General features: G+C 30.4%; 2 protein-coding genes across 3 annotated transcripts; one reads left to right on the forward strand and one right to left on the reverse strand.

Annotated features, from left to right (window-relative positions):
• The first annotated feature begins 11,913 nt into the window (after positions 1–11,913).
• Positions 11,914–13,801, forward strand: LOC119672603 (sarcoplasmic reticulum histidine-rich calcium-binding protein-like). Of its 2 annotated transcripts, none has more exons than XM_038083703.1 (2): positions 11,914–12,981; positions 13,108–13,801. In XM_038083703.1, the coding sequence occupies exons 1-2, from the start codon at positions 12,156–12,158 to the stop codon at positions 13,713–13,715; spliced, it is 1,434 nt and encodes a 477-aa protein (XP_037939631.1). In that variant the 5' UTR covers positions 11,914–12,155; the 3' UTR covers positions 13,716–13,801. The 2 variants fall into 2 exon arrangements, with proteins under 2 accessions (XP_037939631.1, XP_037939632.1); XM_038083704.1 differs by having other exon boundaries at positions 11,914–12,970; positions 13,097–13,801.
• A 5,088-nt stretch (positions 13,802–18,889) lies between these two features.
• On the reverse strand, positions 18,890–21,062 carry LOC119672604 (protein gar2-like). The gene is made up of 6 exons (XM_038083705.1): positions 20,887–21,062; positions 20,355–20,584; positions 20,212–20,277; positions 19,628–20,148; positions 19,429–19,557; positions 18,890–19,368 (listed from the first exon to the last, which is right to left on the reverse strand). The coding sequence occupies exons 1-6, from the start codon at positions 20,979–20,981 to the stop codon at positions 19,240–19,242; spliced, it is 1,170 nt and encodes a 389-aa protein (XP_037939633.1). The 5' UTR covers positions 20,982–21,062; the 3' UTR covers positions 18,890–19,239.
• Between the last annotated feature and the right edge of the window lie 2,488 nt (positions 21,063–23,550).

Consider the following 23,550-nt stretch of genomic DNA (forward strand, 5'->3'; position numbering starts at 1 on the left):
AGTACTGTCCCGTAGAAGTTGTATGACACACCTACCATCAGAGTCGATCGACGCATTATCTTGGTGCGTGTGCTGAGAACACCATGGTGTTGAGTCTTTACGACAGATAATCACATAAATCCCTGCACATAATTAGTGAACGATTTATTATTTTAGAGGTTATGAAATATGGAAATATTACGGCAATTCAAAGCACTTAATATCATATGAAATGTTCGGGTATTTATCAGCGTTAATTCCAAAATGGAATATTCATTGTTTCAAGAATATACCATATATTTGTTGGGACCAGAATTGTGCTATCAACTATGAGTTGCTAAAATTGATGAAACCATCACGTGCTACAAATAGAAAAGACAATTGATGGAATTGAGTCGTCGGGTGAAGAAGGAAAGGGTGAAATACTTCCAAAATTATTTCATAATATGATAATTCTCAACTGTACATCGCAAAATCGGTGAAACATACTTAAAAACACTCAAATGTGAAGTCTCACCACATTCGCCGCATTCTTTGGTCACTGCTCTGCGGACTACCATTTGTTCCGATCGATCAGCAATTTCGTTCTTTCAATGAAGTCAACAAATGCGTTGATTCGGGGGTTGACTGAAGAGAAGAAGGGCTTTCAACACGGATGCTGATGCTGATTCAGAAAATTTATCTGAAAGCTCAATTATAAGTATGTTTTATATAATTATGAATGTGTTTTATATATATATCTGAACTCACAGTGTGGAAAACACTGTACATTACACAAAGGGATATAATTTTATGGGTAGAACAGTCTAGGTATCCGATCAAAGCATCTGTTGTTATTAAAAAAATAATTCTATGAACTGTGTCATTATAAGTATATATTATATATTAATACTAAATATTTCTAATTAGTTTGAAATAGTTAATTAGTTATCAAAAACTTATCATCATAGCCAAAATATTGAATTTTTCTTTTAAGTCATCATTATATTGATTGCAAGTAGAAAAATTACCTATTTTCCATTAAAAATTATTTCATTGATGGTCAAATACATTACCATATCCTCATAGAAGCAAATTAAAGCCAGAAGAAAAAAAGCAATTCTCAATCAATGAAAATTCCTGATATCGATTTAACTTTACCAGTATTGCAGAGCACATTGTTGCTGCATACTTGCACTTTGCACAATTATTCATGTAAATAGACAGACACAAAGATGGTAAAATTGCAAAGCCAATTTTGAAGTTTATTTCGTGAGCTCTTTCAAATTTTTCGGAAAACATTTGAAAACTAAAAAACCGAACTTTAAAATTAAGTCCTTGAGAGTGCAACGAAACGCACAAGTGCAGCTGATGTGGTTGCAGTTTGTGCTCGGTACTGTGCACGGTAAAAATGCACTCATTGAAGCTTAAATTTAGGACAAGTGCTTGTTTGTGTGTAAATACTTGAGTTCGTATATTTTGTGTACCAGCATTTAACTCTGAAGTATTGTATATTTCAAATTAATTTAGCTCCTCTTCGAAAAGGAATGTCTGTTGATATGCCTTTGAAATTTTTTTTTCATTTTGCACCAAAAACTAAACTCTTAATTAAAGCAGGAGGTAAAATATTTTTTTCTTAAAACAAAGAGAAATACTGCATATCATGACTGTAGGATAAATGTTCATTAAGCATAATTAACAAATGAGAAACAAACGCAGTGCAAGTTATATAAAGAAACTGAAGACTACTATCAAAAGATTGGTACCATCAGCATTGTCATGAATATTAATGAGAGAAATCCATCTGTATGTAGCTTTCATTTCAATTATTCAATTATTCAAATTTTCAAAACTAAAATTTCGACATCTTATTCATAAGTTTACTATTTCTTTGACAATTTTAATTTTTTAGGTTTTAGTATTTGGCAACCCTTTTCAAGCTTCTTGCTGATTTGCTCAACATGATGAGATTCGTGGATAGAGTTCACTAGTTTCTATTATGTGTCCTGTTCATCTTAACGTACTTGATTGTATACTTGTCAATATACTGTGGTATTTACACAGTTGTTATACCTAACATTATCTCCAGTCTTTTTCTATATGCTTTTAAAGAATTTTCGTATCACCTCCAGTTGCTATATTTTCAACTTTTTTTGGTTTTCGAAGGTGTCCCTATTGCTATTGAACTTTAAATACCGTACTGTAAGTGTGTAAAAGCAAGAAAAGACACACTTCTACAGAAGAAGTTGGACTCGTAGCATTTAATAACCAAATACAATCAGTAACTAAGATCCGTTTAAGAATTGCAATATAGAACCACTGCTGGATATAATCACCAGCTGCAGATGAAGATGGATCGAACGCACCCTAATAAAGTCCACTTATGAAACTTACAAAACGTATCTAACTGGAATTCATAGAAGAAGAGAAAGGCCTTAAACCAGTTAACAGCGTACTGTATGGACAAAGGTGAAAAAATTGAGGTGTATTAGAATTAATCATACTATTGATGTGGTTACATGATACTTTTACGTATTTTTATTGGCCCTGTGATCATTAAGAAGTTATAATTGCTGATGATAACGATAATATGTAGGTGAAAATTTGACGGGAGCTGTGTTTCTAAGATAAAATAGTAGTATAAAAAATTATTTAACGATAAGTCATCGCTTCTAATTTGACAGGCACGAGTTCTAAACCTGGCATTTGCAGTCCAAACAAATTATGTACGGACTATGATCTAATTATAAAATTCGAATATACCTATGACCACTGATGATGAGTACTTGGCAATACTACAAACAGCGTTGTATGGTCAGTCAAATTTTAATAGATTAAATATAGTTTTTGTCCTTGTCTTTTCTTTGCTATTCGAATCCGATAAACTTTTAAATAGTTTCATTTCGTCATAAGACGCATCATTCTCGGCATGAAAAAATTAACATTATTTTAATTTTCATAATTAAAATTAATATTCTATTGCTTTAGTTTAAAAATTTTCAGTAATAATAAATTAATGTTAAAATAAATTATTAAAAATTCAAAACAAAAATTATGTTCATTTATATATTTCAATATAATCTGTATAACTCAAAGATACTCAGTGAAATCATAAAATGTTTTTTATTTGAGGTGATTTTCACGAATAAATATACAATGGAAAAACTCATCGATATGACAACTGCTTAACCCGATTATCTGCATCCTGAAATGATTGTTCATATATATATACTTCGCAAGTACTTGTAAAGATTGTCATATGAGTTGAAAACGATTTTCTGTTATGAACTCACCTCAATGCTCTCAATTTGAAATATAGAAATATTTTCTTACTAAAATGGCAAAATTCGTGAATTCAAATTTTATTGCATAAATTTTCATAAATTTGCTATTTTCATTTCGTAAAAGAAGTGGTTCTGTCGTCTTAGCTTCTGCCTGAACAGATTTATAACGAAACCACGTTCGGATTACTGGCATTACTCGCACTTCATTGTGTTTGCATTTTATGTACTCCACCTAGGAAATCATCATTTGTTCGTGCTTCTTGGCAGGTGCTGGTAATGTTGGAACAGGCTGTACTACAGTACTTCAGTACATTTGCATGTAGTAACAATAATCATGAAAAGAGCAGCTAACACCGAAAAAGTAAAATGAAATACCAGCAGATTTTTATGGTAAAAATAAGTGCTATTTTGAAATATGCTGAAATATTTATCACTTTACTTAGAATAAAAGAATTTTTGGAAAATTTTAGTATTTTAATTTTTATAATAAAACAATTATTTCTTAACTAAAAAAATTATTATTCTTCGATCGTCTCATTAAATTCAGACTTCTCAAATGACCACTGGTACTAAATATATGACCGAACGTGGTATGATGGCCATGGTTTCAGTTCAGCTCATCCAATCAATTTCTTTTCACATCTAATGGCAGTATAGTCTGGAAAAGGTGAGTAACCTAGGTAACCAATCTTTGTGAATTTCTTTGTGGATTTCAACTGTTTTGCATCACGTGGCTAGCTACATAAATTGGTTCTTCTAAACTATTCTCCTGACAATATAGACTTTTATCAGTGCTTCTTGCAGGCTAATGCATTGTATCTGAAGATTAGTTCACAATACAAAGCTTTACTAGATGGAAAAAGAAACTTTCTTCATATTTGTTTACAAGAGACTTAATCATCGACGTCCGATTGTGAATTCCCGTCTTCAGTATATAACCACTAAAATAAATGATAGTCTTGAAATCAAAGGCATAGAGCCATTTAACTTACGATTGCTAGCAAATGATGAGAATGCCAGCATAGGTCTCAAGACAGATCTCATTTACATTCACTCTGAAGATAGGCTTTCATAGATACATTTATGCAGACAAATTTCATTGATTTAGACTGCAATATCTGTAAGTCCTGAAATCTATGAAATCTATAAACCTATATTGAATTGGTCTCACCGGATCTCTCTCTTATTTAAGCCAAGACCAAGAGATCCACAAAGGTTCATTACTAAGTCTCTTTTTAGGTAGTATTTTGAATACGTCGAACTCTTTCTACATGCTCAGTACTTTTCGCTTGCACCTGGAACACAATTCCATTCAATCAAAACAATACGGTCAAGAGAGTAATTCAGGTTTAAGCTTGGTAAGAGCTGTAGCCATTTATTGCTGATGATTAAATGCATTATTAAGATTAATTAAATTTATTAAACATAATTTCGTTTCTTTTTTTCGTTTAAGCTCATCTCATTCAAACTGAAATAAATCATCTAAGAGTACATAGTGAGAAATTTAATAAAAAAAAAAATTCTATTACAGTAAAAGATATTATCATTTGTAATATTGTATTATTTCTTGTATATTCTATGTTGTATCATTTTATTGTTTTTTAAATTTCTAAAATACATTTTCTTAGAAAAACACCCTTTTAGAGGCGAAATAAATTAAATTGTGAAAACAGAAACCTCGCAATGTTTCGTATTAAACGTTTATGGGTTAAGCACGGTGTTAAGCGTTCTTAAATATCCTTTAATTATCAGCTTTTTCCACGTTACCCTTTGTAATTCAATTAAGAAATTCATTATTTATTTAACGTTCATCTTGTAACGCCTTGTTATGAGCTTAAAATTTATTTTGCTTAAAACGAAAACGGCTTACAGAGTTGGGAGAAGCATTGTTTTTTCTTAATCCCTAGATCCTTTGCGAAAAACAAAATATATACACGTTTGTACCTGAACATTTTTAAGGAAAGCCATTTTATAAAAGTTTACAATTTCATTAAGCAAAAAGATTTACTCACAAAATTTAACATGATTTAACCAGCAATTAGCAGTATTAAAAATTTATGCTTGTAGAAGGGAAGGGAGAAGGAAGGTAATACTGAAACTTATTGCAAATGAAAGTTATTTGTGAACGAAAAAAATATTATGTACTTTGAAAATATTTAAAAATTTTTTAAATAAAAAAGTATATTTTAAAAAAATATTATAAAGGTTCAAAGTTTCATTAAAACATTCGCTTAAAGTTTTAACAATTTAATTTAGTTTTCAAAGTACTTTGATAGATTCATGGAAAACTTTAAAAGTAACTTCAACTTCAACGATGAGTATGATTTACTATACAAAGTGCTTTCATATAAATGTGCACATAATCAATAAATCAGTTCATTTAATACTATGTTCAAATACACCTTAATTTCGCAAAAATCTTAATTTCATCTTCGTTTCAACGAAATTAAGTTGTTTTTCGATACAAAATTCAGTTTTTCAGTTTTGAGGTTAGAACGAAATTAAGGAAAGTGGTCTTAACTTTCTTGAATCAAACGCTGAAATTAAGGGACATTTCAAATACAACTACGCGTAAGATAAATTTTAAGCAAAAGCAAAACTAGAAACTAGAATAAGAAATATAATAAATAGAGTAGACACCAAGAAAACGCGGTGGAAAGTAGTGGTCTGGACGCAGATCAAAATTCACAAGAGCGTGGCTTGAAATGCCAACATAAGAGATCCTCGTCAAAGTAATGCGAAAGCGGTTCCGAGGGAGAATAAGTCTCGCTGGAAAAGGGATGCTTTAGTCCGTATACTACATATTAATGTTTGGAAGTCGGGCACACTATTCCGACCACGGCTGGGTTGACAGTGAATAAAGCATTCCACTTCCTCACAAAAAAAAAAAAATATAGAGAAAAAACTGTTACTGTAACTTGAAATCCACTACAGCTAATAAAACTACTGAATGCCATCCTTTATAATTATAACAATCAACTTTTAAATTTTCGTATTCGTATTTTAAACGTTCGATTTGTAAACAAAAGACATATGATTTTCTTAATTTGGGGCAGTATGAACACTTTCCAAAATTAACTTAATTTCATTTTAATGAAATTAAGGAAATTTGGCTGTCTGAACATAGTATAAGGAAATTTGGCCCCACCGTCCAACAAGTGGCCCCACTGAAGTGAAGGATTAGCTGAAGTTGACCACGAAATTACTTGCGGCGTTTTTCGTCCTTCTATTCTCGGATCTCGTTATTAAGTGAAAGCTGTTGAGCGTATGAACCGAAAAATGTCGAATGCAACTCTTAAAAATAACTTTCCCATAAGGGAAATTATTAGCATTTTTAATATGTGTCATATGATTTATATGTACAATATAAACAAAGGCACTGAGAAAGTGGGTATTTAATAAAATCTTAGTATATATTAATTCAATATATAACGGAGATATAAAATATATACATATAACTAATTTAAGATATCAAATATGTATTTAATTTTTTGTGTAATATATTATTGAGTTAAATTTTTCGAAACAAACAGAAATTTTTTTATAACTTTCAATGAACTTCCTGACACATAATAGCTCTTTCACATGCAATAAGTAACTTATGGCAGTGGAAATGACAAAATCTTAAACTTACTAAGTAACTTACTGAGTAAGCAGTAAAAACACATGTCGTTAAAGAACATCGTGAATGTAAATAAAAACTTCTTAGTTACACAACATAGCTGAAGTCTCTAAAAATAATTATTATTTAAAAACACTACTGTGCCAGTCTGTTTTTATTAAGTTTTCACTAAACAAATTTTTTTAAATATTTATTTGTTTTTTATTCACAAAATTTTCCACAAATATGTTATTCCTTCTAAGTAAGCAACTCAGTGTCACTTATCTCAAGTAATATTCTTATCTCAATCCTTACAAATAAGATTCTTAAGAATGCTTGAGTCTTTTTATGGTATATAAATTTTTTTTTTATATAATACAATTTAAATTATTTAAAATAAAACAAAACCGCCAATTAAATAGTTTTATGTTAAAAAATTGTATATACAAAAATCTTAAAAATTTTTTATGCATAAATATTTCGAAAATTTCAAGTTGAGTAATCAAAATTTTGCATTGAGTCTTCTTTGTGCTCTTAAAAATCCCACATTTGTGTTCGCCTGAAAGCTTTTGTGGCAAAAATTGCATTTTCATATAAATCTGCTTGCATTTATTGTGCAATATCCGCAATAATTGCTTTTGTACAAAAAATGCTTGCATAAAAAGATTTTATTGCTTCGCATACAATGTGCGAAAAGCATTTCCATACTCACCAGCACTGCAAGGATGCGTTGTGCTGTGGCATGTAGTCATCCATGAATTAAATTAAATATGATTTTTTTGTTCAAAATTCGAATGTAACGTTCTCCAGTTTACATAATGCACACATAACCACGCCCAATAAAGTGGGAAAACAATTAAGTTCTTGTTGTTTAATTAAAAAGATTTGACGTCAGCAGTGCCAAGAATTTGGAGAAACCACAATGGATGCCAGTAATTATACGAATCTATACAAATAAAATAATTGTTTAAATAAAAGAACATAAATCAGTTGAATCATATTCTGTTTGAATAAATGAATGGTTCCTTTAAGTCCTCAAAACTATGTAAGCAGTTTCGATTATATATAAGTAATTAAATTGACACTTTGTACTTTTGAATTGACCACCCCAGTCAGTCAATTACATTTCAATATAGTAATCTAAATGGTGTGATGTGCTTCTCTATAGCTTTTTATTAAACTCCCAATTTTTTCATCTTATATATTCCGAAGATTATAGACCCTATCGGGAGACCATGGGAGCGAGTACATAAAAGAATGTATCTGATTTGATTTATCTTATAAAATTTTTGCGCAATTCTTGCCGTACTTAATTCAAATTGTCACATAACTTCAACGTAGCATCCCTGAATAGTTACCTAGCATCCGATAGATAATGAACTAATAGTGCGTACAGCGAATGCTATTCTTAGAACTTTAATTTTAGGTAGTGCATAGGGTTTGGCATCAGTCACGTAAAATTGGAAAGACTTCATTTTTCACTGAACCTACCTATATTGTAAAAAGCTAATTTATCTATCTGTCATAAAATCGATTTGGATATATAGCATACAACTATGAAGCTGAACGCAACAAATCATACAGTGAAGCCAAAACAAATATTTGCAGATTATTACAAATGCAAATCGATATGTAAGAAACTAAGAAATACATAAGGACTTCAAAGGTATAAGGGTCAAAGAAACCATACAAGAAGTAGCTGCTAGACATGAAAAACGACTACTCAGACCAATGTAGAAGCTATTCAACTTCCTATTCAAGTTTTGGATATTATTAATGAACTGAGAAGACTAAAACGAACAGAACCTCATAAGGTAATATAAATAATATTATATTATAATATATATATATATATATTGTATATATATGTATATTATATATATTGTATATTCATATATTAATATATATATATATATATATAATGAGAGTCATAATCTCATTATTAAATTTATTACAGGCCATGAATCCATAAAACATGGATCTACAACTCTGAACTGCTTATAGGGTATACTTACGTCGCTTCCACTTTTCTTGAAGAAATACTTAATCTTTTAATTCGGCAACATTCTTTATTTTTATTCTTAGAGGCTGTAAAACGACATCCATATGGCGAACAAATATACAATACATTCATTAGTGTGTAGGGCTCTTATATACTAAGCAATTAATTTTACAATAAATAGAATATATTCTTTGCATTAAGACATTCTTCTCAATCAATTATTTCCTGGACTCACAATGTAACTTTAATTACATTTAATCATCTTGATTCATATTATCAAGATTTGTTAAAAGTCTCAATAATACGACATCTATAAAAATCAGATCATATAATGTTAAACTGATTGCTGGTTCTTATAACTACTGGCAAATACACAGGTAGGCTATATATATATTCAGATATATAGCATCTGTAACTCTATTGTTATGTGAAAACGCATTAGATAGATTTGTCAATATTCAAAATATCACTTTCAATTCTTAACCAGCAAATGTCACTATCTTGATGTGGACATTAAAGTGTTTCTATTGAAGAACCAACACCTAATACTGTTTAAAGAATCACTCCACATATGTATTCAAATGGTGCATTAATCAATGGAAGCAATGTTTTGCTACTTCGTTTGTTTTGTTTACATACCAATTGATATTCCATTTTTGATGTAAATTCGTGTAACTGAGGTCTAAAGCAATCAAGATCGACTATAAATGTTCGATGTTTTGTCGAGCTATTAGAAGCTGCTTAACCATATTTTTTAAATCAGACCACAATATCAAAATTGACTACATTTTCACGATAAGTAAGTTTTTCATAAACATAATATTGCCTACTTATATTATATCTTAATATACTTATTCTTGTGAGTAATTCTTTAAATAGGGATTGCCTTTATACTTGGAGACTTATCTCCCGTAAATTCATAACTTGCAAAGCAAATGTAAAACATTTTTAATTAAAATATTTTCAATATTCTGTAATATACTTTGGTTTGTACAATAAATAAATGAAAAAAACGAAAAGTTTTCAAAATGATTTGAAATTTGATTAAAATTAGTTATCCGATTTGTGTTGCCGAATTCAAATTGCAGTAATTTGAACTTAGCATGCAACAATAAAAACCTCAATTCAAGAGCAACGCGCTTTGATGTGCAATTAAAGCACTGCATTCGAATGTTTCACAGAATTCGGTATCTGCATTCTGGAATAGCGCATTCCGCGCTGCAATTCAATACTTAAAATAATGAAATTTATTTATGCATGTACAGCAGAGCCACTAAGCAGTGAAATTTATGCATTCCGCATGCGAGTGCATAGTCGAAGGACTCGGCAACAGAAACTCTACAGGACTCTGCAGTGTGCAAACATTAAGTGAGAAAGGCAACTGATTTTGGAAGTAAATATCGCTTCTGGCTGCGCTTGAAGGATGGAGCATATGAGTTTCCGCTATCGCTGCAGACTGCATATAAAAAAGATGGAATTTGAGATAAATAAATCAATTCGAACATCAAAGTAAAGTTCTGAAATTATTTGCCCCTTTTTTTATTATTTTTGCAGCAAAAAGGATTAAATGTAAATATATTTGCAGTTTGAAATCGAAGTAGCAACCAGAAAGAAACTTGCCAGTTTTGCTTTAAAATTTGTAATTTCATCATAAAAGCACGTTGTGAAAATTTTAATAACTTTTGACACTAAAAATTTATACCGCAACCTCTTCGAATTTGAATGCCAAATTACGTGTATGCGTTTCGGATCTTAGTCGGTTCAATGTAGGTATAGTAGATAATTGACTCCTGCAGCACGAAAATTGTAAAATTTCAGTTGTTCTAACAATCGACATCCGCCATTTCTTCCCGTGCAAAGTTCTTCCATATCAAAGATGAAAATGTTAATTTTCACAATTGCAACCTGAAAGTTTTAATGGCAATTTAAGCACAAATGTGCTAAACAGTTTAACATCAAAAACATACAAGATACTTCGACTTTGTGGAATAACAGCTCCTTGATTACAACTTACACGAAACTCCTTGATAATTACGCAATTAACATAAAACGTTCTAACTTTAAGTTCAACAAATAAAAAATAATATATATTAAAAAAAAAGTGCTATGAATTGCTGGTTGATAATAAGACACAAATTTTCCATTGTAAAACTTAATTTCTATGAATCTGTTGTACGCGATAATATGTGCTGTCATTAAATAATGCGAGTTTTAGATTTCTTAGTAAAAAGAATGAAAAATAAATTTCTTATTTTTATAATCCGTTATATCTCTACACAACTCAAAAAACTTTCAACTTAATCTCTTCTAAAAATATGAACACAATCCTTCAAAAACCATTCTTGAGCCTCATATAATCGTTTTCGAATTGATTTACTAACTTTTGATTGTACTCCCAAAACAGTAATCTAAACACATCACACTGCCTTGGAAAATGAACACTTTTTCTCAAGAACGTTTAAGTTAGCCCACAAGGTAACATCTACCACAAAACTGAACCCGGTTTTTGGTAGATGCATTACAGGAACTTATTACAGGAACTCGAAGTCAAGCTCCCAAATACAACATCATACCTCACTTTATTTGCATCGAAATCAAGACATCTGTATTCTAATTACAGGATCTCGAAGTAAAGTTCCTTAATACTACAATATACCTCATTTAATTTTCATCGAATCAACTTACCAGTTTTAGACTGCATTTTTATTGCAGTGATTTTTTATTAACTCTTTTAAAAAATAAAAGGACCAGAACTGAATGGATTCGTAAGGCTTATAGCTAAATGGATTGGACTTGATCAGTGCATTAATATATTCATGAAGTATACATAAATTTCAACATATCAGCTAAAGCGTCACAAACATTTTAATAAACATCAGGTCTAAGGCCTAAGGTCTGTTATCAACAAATTACTATTAAATAATAAATAAATTTTTATATTTTACGGGGAACTAAGACTACGTCACTTACGGGAAATAAATTAAAATTTATAAACTTTAAGTTCTGAATTATGAAAGGAATTAAATGTCATCACAAAAATAAATTTATCACTTTATTAATCTTTTTTTTTATTACTTTTGATTTCAAATATTCAGTAATTTAATAAGCATGTAGAATTTGGTTAAAAATTTTCTTTTCATCCTTACAATAAAAACGAAAAATGTCTGGAGAAGGCCTAAGTTACAGTAAGGAACCATCCAAAAAGATAGCACAAGAATTATACGATGTTTTCTTAAGGGATAATGAGTATAAATAAAATTGGAAAAACTGGATAAAAAGTGCTTTAGATGACCCGAAACAATGGGAGAGGATGGCCACTGTTAAAGACTATGTAATAGCAATGCAAGAATTAATCCGTGATCAAGCCAAAAATATTTCTACCTGTGTTATTGACTCAGATGGCTTTCCTGCAAAATGTGCACGTTATGTTCGAGATGCTTTTATGAACAATATGAGGGAATTGGGTTATTTTCAGTGTGAAAATAATATTCCGGGAAAGACACCTGAAGATATGTATGAAGAAGATAAAAATGAAAGCCGAAAACTTAAACAGGATATAAAAAAGCTTCGAAAAAAACAACAGCAAGTTAAGAGGAAAATAGATATGCAACAAAGAGGGAAAAATTGCAGTGCACCCACAGACAAAGAGGTTGAGAAAGAACTTAAAAAATTAAAAAAAACTTCCGAAAAAATTGAAAAAAGATTAAAAAAAAAAATGGAGAAATACAAAACGCCTACTAAGCATTCCAGACACGAAAAAACCGGTCCCGATGAACCTGAACAAGATAGCATGTGGACTAAGTTTTTAAATTATTTCTGCAGGAAAAGTAACAAAGAAGATAGAGATGGTGAATATATAAAAAATGAACACAAAAGTCATGGAGTTAAAAAAAATAAAAAGGATCAAGATGAATACGAATATGACTCCGAAGAAATTGAAGAAGACGGCATATGTTCGGGTTATAATACAAAACAACGACAAAGAAGATGTGGCGAAGATACTCAAAATGGTAGACGTTCAGGTTATAATACAATGAAAAGACATCTAGACTCTGACACAGATACAGAAAATGAAGATGAAATTGGAAAACACAGTACTAAAATAAAGAAACAAAATCAAACTAGGCGGAAAGAATATAAACGTTCAGGCTATAATACAATGAGCAGACATCTAGACTCTGACACAGATACTGAAAATGAAGACAAAATTGGAAAACACAGTACTAAAATAAGTAAACAAAATCAAGCTAGGCGGAAAGAATATAAACATAATAAGCATGGAGCTCAAAAAAATAAAAAGGAAGAAGATGAAGATGAATATGACTACGAAGAAATTGAAGGAAACAGTAGACGTTCAGGCTATAATACAATGAGCAGACATCTAGACTCTGACACAGATACTGAAAATGCAGACAGAATTGGAAAACATAGTACTAAAATAAGTAAACAAAATCAAACTAGACGAAAAGAACACAAACATAATAAACATAGAGCTCAAAAAAATAAAAAGGAAGAAGATGAAGATGAATATGACTACGAAGAAATTGAAGTAAACAGTAGACGTTCAGGCTATAATACAATGGGCAGACATCTAGACTCTGACACAGATACTGAAAATGCAGACAGAATTGGAAAACATAGTACTAAAATAAGTAAACAAAATCAAACTAGACGTAAAGAACACAAGCATAATAAACATGGAGCTCAAAAAAATAAAAAAGACAAAGATACTGAAAATGAAGACCAAATTGGAAAACATAGTACTAAAATAAGTAATCAAAACCAAACAAGGCGGAACGCATATAAACATAAAGAAACAGATGAAATAGATGAAGAGGAATATAATTTTTTCAAAAAGAAGCTAGACTAGAAAACATGAATGTTCTCAAGAAGAACACCAAATAGGAACACTGAATATTACGAAATATATAAAGGCAAGAGAATAACAGAAAAAACCTTATAACTTGAAGTGAATAATTTCTAATGGCACCACTTAAGCTTGATCTCTCGTTCATCTTAACCCAAAGCACTGTACACATAGATTATTACCAACTATCTCTTGTTTGTTCGAACTATTAGGTGTGAACGATGAATATATGGACGAAAATTTGTGAAATGCTTTCATATTTGCTGTTTTAAAAACATTGTCAGATGCTTAAAATTTCTCCAGACTTTTTTCAATATCAAATTACGTTTAGCAAAATTTTTTCATGCCTGAATAAATATCATTATTTTAAATACCTTCACAATTATACTTTCTCTTTATATATTTAAAATTATATACATTTATACCCAAAAGCCACAAATGTGATGAAAATATATAAATTACATTATAGTATCTATCAGGTGTTTTTTTTGGAGCGGAATTAATTTAATTTAATCGGAAGCGTTACTGATAGAATATATCAGAAAATACAATTTCTAACTTCAATATACTATAACATTATCGGTGTTTAAGACCCAATCTCACGAATAATATCCTCAATGTAAAAGTATTCATTAAAATTATGATTTAAACCATTTTAATTTATCTGCATAAAATAATCACTTTGTATGTACCAAAGGATAATAGCACTGTGATTTTGATCTCACGATATTAGAGATCAAACATTTCTTGGAATCGTCAATGATTTTGCTAACACTGCAACAAACCAAAGACGAGATACCTTACCATTGTGTTTTTATACATCATATAATAATTTATATCTGGTTTTTTCTTTATCTGCAGTTGATGTAAGTAGTACATATAAGTCGAAGATTTTATTTAATTAAAACCTTTGGTTTTGATAGTCTTTGGAATAAGTGACGCCTTAAAAACCAATTAGCCTTTAATCAGTTATAATCTTTCTCTCTAAAATAAAACTATTAATTGATATAAGTAACTTACAGAACTATCCGTACTGTAATGAAAAACTAAAAATACAGCCCATTAGTATATCTAGCTATCAAGCAAGCCTTTGATAAAATCTGCCATGGTGAAATACTGTATAAAATTAGAAAGGTACAACCTATATTATGTTGTTCTTAAGTTATATAATCAATTTGTTGTTAAAACAAATGAGTAATTGTTAATTTTATGTAACATCTATTCCAGCGTTCCACAAGGTAAGACCAATTTTTTATAATAGGTATGTACACCTGATTTGACCAATGCCACGGAAATATTTATTGTAACATTCGCCGACGATACAGTTATCATGTATAGATACTTCAACCCAACAATTACTTGGTAGTGCCCGAATGTTTTAGCTCCAGCACTTTTCAATCCATCTCAACAACCGCAACGACTAATAAGGTTCCAATAAACAAGATTAGCTGTGACCTTAAAAAACATTACTGGACTCATACAATACATTAAGCAACAGAGATGTAGCACTCGCTGCATCCTCTTTTGTAAACGAAAATTTTAACCTTATTTAATAAATTTTGTAATAAACTATAAATATTTTCCTGAATAATATATCCATGATATATTTCGTATAAAGAAATCGAGATAAAAAAGTTTATTGGAAATGAAAAAAAATTGGGGACGTGACATAATTCATTAATATTTGCATGAAAGGAATGAAGTGGTACGGATATTCCCACTTTAACTCTGTTACTGAACTTTGTTAGTCGTTGAAGAAAAGTGATGGCTGGTACTCGAGTGCAGATTATAATGTTAGATCTATATATAGATGATATGCTACCGTAGATAAAGTAGTTATTATGGTTCGTGTGGCATCAAGAATATTAAGAATAATATTGGCATAATCGAATTTCGCGTAGTCGAGTAACTTGACAAACCACACTTTTCTCAATAGTATGATTAGTCGTGTTGTATGTTTGCACTAACAGGCAAGAAAAATAATTTATGACGTATCGAATTGATATGACACCACATATCGAATGATTTTGCAATATCATTTCTATATACAAACAATACAAACAAATATTGCATGATTAAGTAATAATCACGGACTATAATAGCTGGTGACTCTCAGTAGAGTCTAAATACATTTGCTTAACTCTATTTTTAACATTTGTAGACATTTTTAGGTAATGAATCTATATTTTTATATATATTATATCATTTTGACTGGATAGATACGTACGTAACTGTGTAGTTTCGACGACATCCAAACTTATGACTTCAAATAGAGTTAAAGATATTTTGCTTAATAATGGCATGGATATTAGCCCTTTACAAAGTATGTTATAAGTTTTGACATCATGTTTTTAATGTCTGTCGTGGTCTGCTATTTCTATATTATTAATAGAATGTCGTCACATGTCAAAATATACTTATCAAAAATATATCCTCCTCTACAGCTATAAACTATAATGACAAGAAATCTGTGTATCTAAGTGTACCATCAATCTTTCTAGCTATGTTCAACATAAAGGTATATATATTAGTTAGTTAGTGATATACTTAAAATCAATTATGTATACTAAAAAACGACTACTCGTGACTTCAAATTGAAGAGTGAAGGTAACAAAACTTCTTAAAATTTTCTATGAATTTATTTTTGTAAATCACGCATAATTATGTTTTAAAAATACTTTTTTAATTAATTTCGCAAAAATAAATTTTTTTTCCACATTTCTTAAATTGACAATTTATAAGATTTTCATTAAATATTTCCGAGGTACCGAGGCAGGCGTGAGAGTGAAAAAATTAATTAGAAACTGCATATTTCAATTGTTGTTATAAATTTGCGGTGACATATGGCAGAGCATACAAATTAGATTGTAAAGAATGTGGATACGTGAAATTATTATAGGTACTAAGGAGATGTGGAAGAGGAAGAAGCTGAAGAAGAAGGAGCCGTATTTTCATTTAAACCACAAAACGTTTGCCTTAAAATTCCTGAGATTGCAAGTATTCCGATGGAATTGTGGTCGTGTCGGAATTCGTGTGTGGGTGACAAAGTTGTAGTGGCGGCGTTGGTTGTACAGATTTTCTCATTGTGGTCCATTACGTGCACGGAACAAATTTACAACTTTAATAATATTTCCTTTCTGGAAAAGCTTTTAACATATTTTTAATGTTTGTGGTATAAACATTTTTACTTAAATTTTTTTTAAAAAAAAAACTCTGAATGGTGATTTTTTTTTTTTCGTTAAATAACTATTTCGAAATAAATATATGTAACATGTGGTTACTTATGAGTAATAACAAAAATAATATCGTGATAATTAATCTATACGAAAAAAAAATGTATTAAAAATAATTTCACATTCTAAGTCTTAACGTTTTGGCTATGTACTCCTACACATATACAATTTATGTGACTTTTTTGTGATTAGAAAAAAAAAACCAAGCTAGACCATAGAATTTGTTGAATAGAAAACTCGACCTTTGTCCAAGTTCACCTTTGCTTTTACTATGAAACTGCGATAGAAGCTGTCAGCATCACCTAGAAGCTGCCAATAATGTGTGACTACAAGAATAGGACCATGTAGCCATCCCATATGGTGAAATTGTTTATAACTTTAAAACTTTCATTTACTCTTATACATCTCTATCATATCTTTAAGAGCGCTCTCTTTCTATACAACACATATATGCCAATATTTTTTAAGTCCTGTGGGCAATTGCTAAAGTAAGTTTTCAAAATAACCTTCAAAACATGCAGTGATTCGGTTTTATTCTTTCAATCGGACTATTCCCGCTTGAGCTTAGGGAATAGTTCTTACCCACATGACACTAAATAGTGAATTTCACTTATATGTGAAACGTTAGTTTCTTAAGATTATTGAATAGCAGCGTACCAAGTAGAGGTACTATCTTCTCCCAAGAGCAGGGCAATAACACAGTAAATAAGAAATAGTTTTCGTGTTTTTCTTCTTATTTGATTATAATAGTAACAGTAAATAGTGTTATGGATTCCCCATTAGGTCTGCCTATTCCGCTAAAAACCAGTATTTACTGCCGCTAGAAAGTTATTTTCTATTTCTCTTTATTATTCATTTGAAATTGTAATCCGGCCATAGTGTTATATTAGTCTCACATGTTGTAAGATGTTACTGTACAAAATTCGCTATTTGAATATATGTGGTGTGAGTGTCTCGTTTAATTGAGTTGAGCTGTATGAGTATTAGTCCTGTAATTTCTTGCATGAGAGATTTTTTCTTTGCTAGTTGGTCGGTTATTTTAGATCCGTCTTTATATCCAGACCTCTGGCACAATTAGGACTTAGATTTAGATAAGTTATACCGTTTGCTTAAAATGGTTAGATTTCCTTCATTATATTTTACTAGAAAAGAGGTCGTGCCGGCTGAACTTAAAGCTTAAATTGCAGCTTTATTACCGGACAATATGGAGGGACTAACCAAAGTCCACTAAGTTCTCAAAGCGTAGTAAATTTCAAATATTTAAATCAATAAACATTTTTTATAAAGAGAGTGGAAAAAGTCCACTGATTCGCAAAAAGATATCAAGTTTGCCATTTTTTACTAATTTCTGCAAAATCTTCAGCCCGTGCAAATAATTATTGGATGCCAAACAGTATATGAAAAAAATGTACTATGGCTTATAATCGTTTCGAAGTGGTTTTGAAGATTCTATACCGTGAGATCAAATCTCACGGAAGTTGCCAAAAATTATGGAAGACACTATAAGAGAGAAGAAGGCGCAGAAGCTTTTTAGTGTTTCATCTCTTAGAGTATACACCTGCATTGAAAACTTTTACGAAGATCCCGTTGTAGGTTACTTGGTCAAGAGTCTATATTTATCAAACAAAAATGAGCCTTCATACATTTATATAGTAATATATATATATACAATTTTAATACGTTTAACAATTGTTAAACTATCCTTAATGTGAAATATTTAACTTTATATTAATCGCATGATGTCTTAGATAAATGTTCTGTTTGGCATCTAGGATTGGTAGTGTTTGATACTGAAGTAATTACTTTCAAATTAAGACCACGAAATTGATAATCGTCTGTTAATTATATTTAGATATTGGCATAAACTTTGTAGTTTGCTCTAGTACCATATTATCCATGATATTTATATATATAATTAACTAATCAAAAAGAATAATAACAATGTATGTAGGCGTATGTTTATTTGAAGTATATGAGGATTCTTTAAGTTACAAACTTTGAATAGATGATTGAAGTTTTTAAATCTTGCAATTAGTATGTTTCAATTACAAAAAAATAAATGTTTTGCTAAACACAATTTAAAATGATAAAAGTTTTAAAAGAAAAAAGGAAATAGGAAATTAGACTGATTTATATAAACAATAGCAAATTATTTTAGGTAGTCGTAGAGACCAACTAAATGGTTTTATGTTTTCCTTGATAATAGTAGACCCGCATTTTTTTAGCATAATTTTTAGTTTCTCTTCGGTTTAATAAAATGTGGGTCTGAAACCATCACTATAAGTTTATGGTTATTAATTTAGCGAGAAAGTTGGACGCACAATCCAACCGTTAATATTCATATTCTGACTACGTGCAACAGCTTTTTGGGCATCCGATTTGTGTTTGAATTTGATAAAAGCGAAACCTCTAGAACGGGTTGTCTGCAATAAAACAGAAAAATACTCTATTCACTATATCTTTTAGTAAATAGAATTACTTACCAAACGGTCTTTGATGATTTTCACATATCTAATTTTACCGTATTGCTGAAAGAGTAAACGTAAGTTAAGCACTCCTGTAAGTGGACTCAGCCCGAACACAACGATACGTTTATTTGGCTTTGGGTTTTTCTAAATACAGAAAAAATTTATTATGAACCAAGTATAATCAAAGATATTCAAAAATTAGACTTATACTCACACGTGAATTTTTTCTTTTTGGATACCCTTTATTGGCGTGTTTGTACTGAGAAACATTATATTTACATAGTCTATTTCCATACCGTTTTAGGGATGTTGATGCTGGTCCACCATAATTTGCACATCTTTTACGACGTTGAGGGTGAACAGACTCATCTGTAGAACTTGAACTTTTAGAGCTAGAATAACTAACCATTTTGGATGTCGTTGAAGACAACGAATTACTAGAACTGTCAGTGCCGATTGAATAAGTACTTTTTAAACGGCGAGTACGTTTGGTTAGACGAATTATAGAGCGGCGAGCAGTTGTTCTACTGCCATCTTCAGAACCCGAAGTGGAAGAGTTACTTGCATTATTACAAGTATTGGAACTAGCATTACGGCTCATAGTAACTGTGCGGCGAATTTTATTTATTGAAATTTTTGAACGGCTTAGTATGGATTGAAAAGCAGAACGATTAGCTTCAGAGTCACAATTTTTAGGAGTAGTGGAACTAGGAGTACTATTTTTTGTAACTTGACCTAATGAAAATATTATGTGCGAAGATTAAATTCTGTTAAATTGTCAAAACTTACAAAAATTACCTGTTTCGATACTGGAATCGTCAGATGAACTGCTCTCTTCACTCAATTGACTGGCACTTGACGATTCTAAAGAATAATTTTTAACAACGTTAAAAAGAACTGGAGTGTTCTTAAATGGTTGAATTTATATTTTTTTGACTTACCAGAATTTGATGAATTACTTGTATTAGATGAACTACCAGATGAGTTTGATAAACTACCAGTTTCTGAGGTGGATGAACCACTTGAAACAGAAGATCGATGTGATGAATGTTTTCTTTTAGTTGATTTATTCTTTGAGACGTCTTCTTTAACAGAGTTACTAGAAGATTGGCTGTGCCTACCTGAGGTATTAACACTTGAATTTTTTTCATCGTCAGTTGAGAAGTGAGAACTTAAATCATAAAATAAAGTAATTTCAAAACATGATGTCATAGATCAATAATAAATTTTTAAATATTGATACTTAAGAGATATTAGATATTAGAAAAGAAATAGAATTGTCGATTCTAAAATGCTATTCTACAATTTTACAATTGCGAGACAAATCCCGCAATGTTTATAGGTTATGTTGAACTAGTCGCTCCGATATCAATTAAGTACAGCCACTCACTATTATGGTTTTAGTCTATATTAGTTCATTCAGTATATACACATATACCTAAAAACCAATAATCTGAACATATTTGTGCTTACCTGATACATCTCTTCAATTTCAGTGCTTTAATCCGCTTTGCAACTTTTCGTTGCGTAGCTGGTGACATAAGACTTTTGCGCTTTCCAATATCCATATTTTCAGAATGAGTTTCTTAAGTTAAACTATAGGCTGAAAGTTTATAATGGAGAACTTGAATTATTTTAGTAAATTGAAATTTTAATTTCACAATATATTTTCCTCAGAAATGTCATGCAAAACTATTTCTATAATATTAATTGTGAAAATATTTAAGCTTGAAGGGTTGCATTTACAGAAGTACTTTTTTCAATTGTGATTCTATTAACCAATCTTATAATAGTAAAATTTAGACTTGTAATTAGTGGGTGTAATTTTCAGAAACGTCACATTGTAATAAAAATGATATCGAATCTCGAAAAAAAGTTTTTTCTACCACATGCTCATATATATGTATAGCTTTTAAGTAGATACAATATAAGTTTAGTAATATTTTAAAAATTGATATGTCTACACGGCCACACTGACATAAGAACAGAACTCTTTTTAACGTCAATTCGATGATACGACAAATTTCTGATAGTTGCGATTAGGGCTTCGAACCGAAATTTTTTGCGTTCCGATTCAAAATAAAAAAAATATGTCGGTTCGCTTCCGATTTTTTTTGATTTTTTGGACACCAAGAAATTTATATTTTAATTCTTTCAAGATTTGAAAGGGTCCTCTTTACTTCAATGCTTAGCTCAAATTTGATGTCTTAGAAGATCTTTTTCTCATATTCCACTGCGAGAGGGATTAGTGTTGGAGCATCATTGGAGAAATTATATTAAATTAAGATAAGATGAAGTTTAGTACGTTTACCTTTATATTAAACGTGTTGAACACTTTTCGTGTCGTGTTAAACATATTGATATGATCTTGTTATGATCCACTATCATATATACATATAAATATATTCTTATTAATATTATTTCTAATTATGATCAAAAGTTTAACAGCTCAAAAGCAGTTGTGCAAGGATTTTGTTTGAAGCAAAAATTTAAAAATCGCATCAATTCCTGAAGCATTTTTGTGTCAAATTCGTATGGCCATATTATCAAACGATAATTTTTATAATAGAATTGTGAAAACTTTTTTAATATTTTAAAAACACAATCAGTTTGAGTAGCAGAAATCGTTACTACCATTATTTATGAGTAAAATTTGCCTGCATATGAAATTGCACCTAAGCGGAATTTCGTTTAACAATTTATTGCTTTGCGTTACATACACTACCAGAAGGAAATAAATTTATAAACTTTTTATTTTATGAATAAAACTCTTCAGATATTTTGTACCAAAGTTATCATAATTCTACTTTTACTGCACTGAGTTTTATTAAATTTCAGCCATCAGCAAAATCAATTACAGCCAACGTTTTGAACAACCGTAGGCGTTTCAGTACAAAGCAATTTCCAAAGTATCTTTCATTTTTTCGCCATCTTCTGCCGATGCTGAGCGGAGCTGAACGGTGCTGAGAAATTTTTCGAAAAGTTTAAAAAAACAGTTTCGGTTGCTTCCTTTCAGTAACAACTCAGTTGGAAATGTAAAACGTAAAAGGTGAAAGGTTTTCACTTTGAATTCATTTTGGCCTGGGCTTTGTTTCACTTCGTTCTGCTTCTCCGTTTGCCTCAAAGAAATCAAAAGTTATTTTTTATTAGCAGAAAAGTTTTTTAATAATTTTCATGGTTGTAAAAATACATCACAGGAATAATTTTATTTTTTGCAAAGTATCTGCAAAAAATGCCTCCGAAATCATTTTTTTTTTCTTGGCTTCTCATATAAAATAGTTTAGAAAATCATAAAAGTAATATAGTTCACAAAAACTATGTAATATCTTAACAAGTATAATTTGATTCTAGAAATCTGTAATTATCTCTAATTGCTCATTAACAGCAATTTGTAACAACTCGCAGCATTACTTTTTTCTTCAGGTCAGCCTCATTTGGACGACACTGGAAGCAAGAACATGGTGTCGGAGAATCTCCTTTCTTTGTTTCAAGTAGCATCAAATCTGCCCTCTGTTACTGAAATTCTTAATAGCGGAGGTAACGAATTGTTGGAACAACCAGATATTTTCCTAAATTGCTTAGACGACCTAACAATGATGCACTTGGTAACGATGACAATAATATTCTTTGTACTCGTATGCCAGAGTTTTTTAATACAAGGGAGTTTTGAATATGTACTTAGGGTAATTTTTTCTGGATTTCGTGAATTCAGTCGACTTACTGAGGCGATAAAACCATTCAGTTAAAATGACCTAAAAGTTTGCGTATAGGAAAGCATACTATTGTTTTGGTTTAAGTATTTGCCTGTGAAGAGGGATTTTAACTAGCTCTGTAATTAATGTGGTGATATATAACTAAAACTTTTATTAACTCTTATTATAAAGAGTTACACATATTTATATGGCAGTACAGTTTCAATAACATACTTGTATGTCAAACATAATTGCTAACTAAGGCAACATATGTTTAGTTTAAGTCATCAACTGCAATTTAACAATATGCACCGTTTAACAACCGCTGAACGTAATGTAACTATAAAAACTTATTAGAAAAATGTTGAATATGCTTCATATAGAAATTTTTTCAGTAAAGACGCTTATATTTTGTTAGCTGGATATAACTTGGATAGTTGACATC

Source organism: Teleopsis dalmanni, chromosome 1 (genome assembly GCF_002237135.1).
Source record: "Teleopsis dalmanni isolate 2A chromosome 1, ASM223713v2, whole genome shotgun sequence".
NCBI classification, from domain to species: domain Eukaryota; kingdom Metazoa; phylum Arthropoda; class Insecta; order Diptera; family Diopsidae; genus Teleopsis; species Teleopsis dalmanni.